This window comes from Brachyhypopomus gauderio, chromosome 4 (genome assembly GCF_052324685.1).
Source record: "Brachyhypopomus gauderio isolate BG-103 chromosome 4, BGAUD_0.2, whole genome shotgun sequence".
NCBI lineage: Eukaryota > Metazoa > Chordata > Actinopteri > Gymnotiformes > Hypopomidae > Brachyhypopomus > Brachyhypopomus gauderio.
The window spans coordinates 27,743,989-27,750,571 of record NC_135214.1 but is presented as its reverse complement, the minus strand read 5'-3'; the positions used below and the strand labels follow the sequence as shown (position 1 = coordinate 27,750,571).

Sequence of the window (6,583 nt, the reverse complement as noted above, 5' to 3'; positions counted from 1 at the left end):
AATGTATGCCTATTAAGAAGTGAACACACAATGAAACTGGTTGGGGTTTTTGGGTTCAAAACATTACTCTAGGTTTGACATTTGTTGCCATTCATTCATTCATTCATTCATTCATTCATTCACGTCCCCTATGATCCCGTCAAGTTAAACTAAATGCTCGTATGATTTTAAAGAACACGGTCCTCCCCAGAGACCTTCATCCATTTTCCCAGTTATGACGTTCTTGTCCAGGAGGAGGAGCATGGCACAGGAAGCAAATGTGAAATCTCAGATTTTCTCCGCAGTAGCTAGTTAGCTACCTAGCTACATCGTCGCTAAAATCAAATTCAGACATGTACTGGGGTAATATTTGGAAATTCTTTATTTTTTATTTGCCATTTTTAGGAAATGCAGTTTATTCCAAAGCAAAGGTCGGGCCGAAAGTAACGGATAAGGTGAGTAGCTCCCGTTCTTAAGATGACATTTTGCCGATTCTAAGGACACTGTAGGATAAAAAATTGGGGAAACACGCTTCTACTTTAAAAAATATTGCAGAAATAGCAGCTAAAACCTTTTGTGTTCGTCGCAGTTATGACTTTACTTGTCGTCTGACCTTAATGGACGAAGACGGCGTATTTATCCGTGTCATGTCATGCTGGACTGCATTTAACTGCATTAATAAACATGCTTGTGTGAAATGCACACGACAAATATTTTCAAAAGACAAAACGGCTGAGGTGGTCAACGTATATAAATGTTCACAGTAGCTATGCTCCTTGAGTGCATCAGACCGACTGCGACCAAAGATACGCGCAGTCTGACTGCTCTCAGTATTTGTCTTACCGGAGATCTAAATAAACATTAGCGGTCTCGCGCTCTCGCAGTGGCACGAGGACACGTCTCTGCGCATTTACCCTTCCGCTTCAAAGTTTCACGCGATGGAGCATAAGTGCATTAGTCAAGTGATTATTATTAGTTATGGCAAAATAGCAATCTCTCATCATGATAATATGGGAATAATATTTTCAAGTACACATCTCATACCTGGAATAAGAAAGACGTCGCTAAATGTAGAAGCCATTGCCTTTTAATTCAAGTAGGGCTATTTTCCAGAGCTTTGGAGAACACACAGAGTATTATTTTTGCATTTAGCTCAATTTATATATTTGTATATACTTTATATTGCATTTCACTTTGTTTGTATTACAGTTTCTCGTATTGCTCAGTTCTTCCTTGGGGCTTGTTGCAGGTGTTTTTTGACATCACAGTGGGAGGACACGAGGTTGGCAGAATTGTGATTGGGCTATTTGGAGAGGTTGTCCCTTTAACAGTGAAGAACTTTGTTGCTCTTGCCACTGGAGAGGTAGGCAGTTGCTTTGTATTTTCAAATGAACCAGTGAAAACCTCAATATCTGGGTGCTTAATTATTATTATCTTGTAGTATTGTAAAGCACCACTCTTAAAACATTGATGCTTAATTTTAGGTTGCCACCTTAATAAAATGTGTCTAACAGAACCATAGTGTGAAATCATAAATAGACCGTACTTTGAAATCATTGCAACATGCTTCCATTGAAGTGTATTTGCTTTACCTGCAACTCAGATCATTTTCACATTCTAGAAAGGATATGGATACAAAGACAGCAAGTTCCACCGTGTCATCAAAGACTTCATGATTCAAGGAGGTGACTTCACAGCTGGAGACGGATCAGGAGGTGACAATTGGATTTTCACTGTATTACATGAATCCCAAATGACACTCCTAGTGGCTGGAGGTCAAACCTTCGATAAAAGAGCTCGGTGAAGGTTTGTGCAAGCTGCAGTGCGTCTTTCGTGATTTGTGTCTGTCTCTCCAGGCAAGAGCATCTACGGTAAGACGTTTGCAGATGAGAACTTTAAGCTGAAGCACCAGGGCACGGGCTGGGTCAGCATGGCTAATGCCGGCGCTGATACCAACAGCTCACAGTTCTTCATCACTTTAGCAAGAGCTCCCTGGCTGGACGGCAAGCACATTGTCTTCGGCAAGGTCTTGGAAGGCATGGTAGGTGTCTGCACAGTGTCTGCACAGTGTCTGCATGGTAGATTATTGGACCACAAGAGCAATTACTTTATTAATTACTTATAATAGTCAGATATAATGGACAAATATAATTTTGCAAATGTACAAAAAAGTGCTTTTTAGTTCAATAAAATGTTTTGTTCTGTTTGGTTTTCCATTGCAGGCTGTAGTTCACACAATTGAGCTCCAGGACACCAATGACAGAAACGTTCCCTACACAGAATGTGTGATAGTGAACAGTGGGAAGATTGAGGTCAAAGAGCCCTTTGTTGTGGAGGTGGAGGGTTGGTAGCCCGACACACCAGGCCATAAGGGGACCTCACAATTTTATTTTTCTCCTTTCTCCTTCATTAAATAGTTGGATATGCCCTCAGTAGGACTGTGAGCACTGAATGAGGTCACAGAGAGCCACTGTTGCTGTAATGAATGAGCTAGTATGCAGCGCTAAACCATTAGGATTAACTAGCAAGATAACGTCATCCAAGCTGTTAAATAACACAATAAGCTAATAACATCATAACCCAACCACAGCAAAGTGCAACTTCATTACTATGTTCATTTAATGTCGATGACTATAGTAATAATGTTCAGTAACGTCATATAATTTTATGTATTATTCATCTTAGAAGTTGAAGAACTTCTATACATACATGTATTGATACCTCTAAAGTTAGATTTTTTTCTGAACATGTGGATTGAAAACATTTTTCACACTATGTAAGTCATCACCCTAAAAATCACAACATTATTGCCTTTTTATGAACAAATTTAGTATTGTTATAATTAGTGTATATTATAACAAGATCATAGTATGGTTGGAATTTACAAATATGTAATATTTTAATCAGAATCAAACCCCTTTTGAAATATAACAGTCAGTTAGAACAGTCAAAGTAAATGTTGGCTCACAAGCTTTTATGAAAAAGGTGAAAAGTCTTATCGTTTACTCCTGTGTGGTTGTTCTATAGCTTACTGTTAAGGTGTATAACAGCACAATAGATGAGCTGCAACACTTATTATATTTATTATAATTTGTTCTTAATAATGAAATATTGTTATTGTTAATACATATCATTTGGACAGTATTCTAGGAGACATAACACATATTACACAAGGGTGCCAAATATTGTAAAGTCATTATGTTCCAAGGAGAAGTCAAACAAAGAAGGAGAAGTTGTAACACAGGACATAGAGGTAGATGTAGCAACTTTGAAAGGAAACTGTGTTGTTAGACAGCTTTTTAACTAACTCCATGGAAAGTGCCATAGTTACACTAGAGCGTCTTGAAATTGAGGTCAAACAATTGTAATTTTAATACATTCGCAACTTGATTGAAGATGGCTAATGTAACACAAAATGTTATACTAAAAAGTTTTGTTTGAATAAAAATGGGTTGTTTTGCTATGCATTATATCCAGTCTGTGCTCACAATCCATGATATCTTTGTTTTTGTTTCTTTATGATTACTGTCATTAACATTGTTGACTGTTGAAGTGATTAATTTATTACATTATTTTCTATGGAGCTCATTTAAAAATATTTTACATTCAATTAAAATGAGGTTTTAAAGTGACTTTTATTACTGTATCCTTTTTCTTTGATTTTGTTTTAGTTTTCTCAAGTATTGAGTTCTTTAAGTGTTAATAAACTTCCATGCAATTCCTTTGACTATTTGTGTATGATGCACTCAATTGAAAATGCTACACAGTGAGCATATTTCACAAATAAACGTGTGATGATGAAGATGAAGAATGAAAAGAGAGACAGTATAATGATGCCTTTATTCCAACACCTCAGAGGATTTGAAGATGCTTGCTAAGAGAATATTCTATTGAAAAGAAATAACATGAATGTAGACTAGATTTGTTTATACACTACGGTTGGTACGGGCAAACAGACTCAAAAGTCAAAATAGATAGTACTGTCTCAAGAGGAAAAAAAGCTTGTAAAGTTGTTGGAAAATACTACACGAGCTATTAAATAGATTAATGCCGTTAACTGGTTAAGTCTTCAGTGCTAGACTAAACTGCATTTCCAACAGGGAGCAACCTTTCAAATCCTTTTTTTATTCATAGACTAAATCCCAGTCTCAGGCTTAGTCTAGATCTGGGAAGCTGGCCTAAACTGGCCAGTCTGATCATTTTTAGCCAGTATACTGTTACTTAAAAGCACACAAACTACATACATTAATCAAAACTAATACGCCATTGCTCAGATGAATTAATATGGCTATTGAAATCACTGAAACCGGTAAATGTGAATTAGACCCCATAACAAGTTCTTCGAAGGGGAGGTTAAAAATCGACATAATTTGAGATTTCAGCTCTCTGAAGTCACATCAAGTTACATTCGCTTATCTGTCAAAGAGCCTCTCCACAGCAGGGGCTATAACAAGTTAACATCTAAAGGGGGGCAAGAACAGCTAAGAGGTTCTTGGGGAGAGATAGCAGCAGATTGGAGCCCAGCGCTGAATCAATGGCGGACCTGTGCAGTGGTGGAGCTGTATCCTGGATCCGGAGGAGGAGAGGGAGACGACAGGCTTCATTACCAGCAAAGCTTGGCAGCATGGATGGGGTCCCCCAGGAGCCCTGCTGCTGGATGATGGGACAGTTTGTTGGAAAGGTCGGGAGCAGACAAATCAGCCTCACAGAAACCATCTTAAAGTGCCGCTGATAGAGCTGGGCCTGGAGCTTCCCTCCTCTACATGTCTGCCCATTATTTCTGAGTAAAAATGTATCAGGTCTCCAATGTCCGTAAATACCGTGTGCTTACATACATGTACACATCATTAGACATTCAGTGGAAGTTCTGATGTCCTAATGGTTATTCTTCCAGAGTTAAAACATTTACCGAGATTTTAGTTTCCACTAATTAACATTAATGAATGAGATTATGGAACGTGATTGTAAAGGTTTTCCTATCTACGGTATCTTTAGTGTTTCTACACTATTGGTTCACTATTGATAGGCAATTGGAACAGTAACATTGTTCCACAGTAATATTCTCGCCGCTGACAAGGAATCATTTGCGAATCTCCTTTCAGTTTCTGCCATATTGACTTCCCTGTAATGACAGTGTCTAACCCTGTTATACTCTGACAATTATCACTAAGTGCTCCCAGTTCCCCAGTTCTTCACAATTAGACCCTGGATTATCATATTGACATATCTGATGCACTTTGGGCAACCTTGTGAACAAATGGTAAGAACAGTTACTGTCCTAGGTATACTACACTAAAACTATTGTTTTCCTGTAATACTTATAAAAAAGTATATGACTTAAAAGTCATTATAATTAAACCATTTGCTGGATGGATGAATATAGAGATTTGTTTTGCAAGATACTAACAGATATTTAACACAGGAGGTTTTTAAATGCTACAGAAAGTTTATGTGTTGTTGGTGCAGTGTAGTGGATAACAAGGCTACAGCTCCCTTGGAAACATGGGGTTCAATCCCCTGCCTAGGGAAAAGACCCTATGCTGAGACAAGACTATGCTACATTAGTCTGACTTTGCAACATGGAACAAACTGAAAATCTGCCTAGAGCAAACACCTATATGCTGAACTAATGAAGAACTATGATATTTCAGTAAAATAAACATAAAATAAGACCATGCTAAGTAATGCTCATAATGATTGCAGTGGTATTCCAAAGCTTATATGTATAAACCTGGAGAAAAAGAAGTTATACTCCAGACTGATTAGTACTAAGGTGGAGTTACATAATTCACAGCCCCAAAGGCTGAGACATTTCCGCTCACTCTCGAAATGTGCCTGAACGTGCTCCAGGAATCATTAGAGCTCCATCTCTTTACGCTGAGAAGAAGACACCAGGTGGACAGCATTGATCGCCCCTTCAAGCTCTCTTGGTGACTCCCTGCTACACGTCACCAATTGTCTGGCTTTTTCTCTTTCTGCTGTTAAAATATGGTCACAAATTTACAAAAGGGGCTTGTTCTCCCCTGACCCTGGCAAGGTACCATCACTCAGTGGAAAACATTGTGAAAATATCAAAGGGAAGCAGCGTGCGACAGGGGAGAAGTATAAACAGCATAATGATTTCCCCAGAGCTTCTGCCAAGAGCTGGTGTCACCCGAAAGCAGCATAAATGGTGACACCTCCTCACTTAGGATTGCAGAGAAATCGAACGCTGACATTCTTTTTAGGACCCGAGCCTCCTCATAAGCCAATTACTGTGGTAACAGGAGAGCACACTTCTCCAAGCTTGGGCAGGAATACCATGGACCTTCTGAGGTTCAGAACTATGTACACTGCCAAAACAGCTTGAGCGAGCTGCACAGACCTCTGGGCGCTCATGCCCAAAGGAGCTATTTATAAACAAAGTGAAGCTTCTCCACAGCCAAGCTCAAAATCACACTGCCTTTAAATAGGACTTTTTTGCAGACTGCCATCCAAAACAAACACCCCCACCCGCCCTCTTCTGATGAAAAGGAACGCACTTACGAACAAGCAAGAAAAACTGCATGTCTGAAAGATGCTCTTGGTTAACAAAAACTTAAATACTGTGAAATGGTTTTGACAG

General features: G+C 38.9%; 1 protein-coding gene across 1 annotated transcript; it reads left to right on the top strand.

The window, feature by feature from the left end:
• The first annotated feature begins 221 nt into the window (after positions 1 to 221).
• Positions 222 to 3,706, top strand: ppic (peptidylprolyl isomerase C). The gene is made up of 5 exons (XM_077003507.1): positions 222 to 434; positions 1,229 to 1,342; positions 1,601 to 1,694; positions 1,836 to 2,020; positions 2,202 to 3,706. Exons 1-5 carry the CDS (start codon positions 333 to 335, stop codon positions 2,328 to 2,330), a joined length of 624 nt encoding a protein of 207 aa, XP_076859622.1. The 5' UTR covers positions 222 to 332; the 3' UTR covers positions 2,331 to 3,706.
• Positions 3,707 to 6,583: the final 2,877 nt, after the last annotated feature.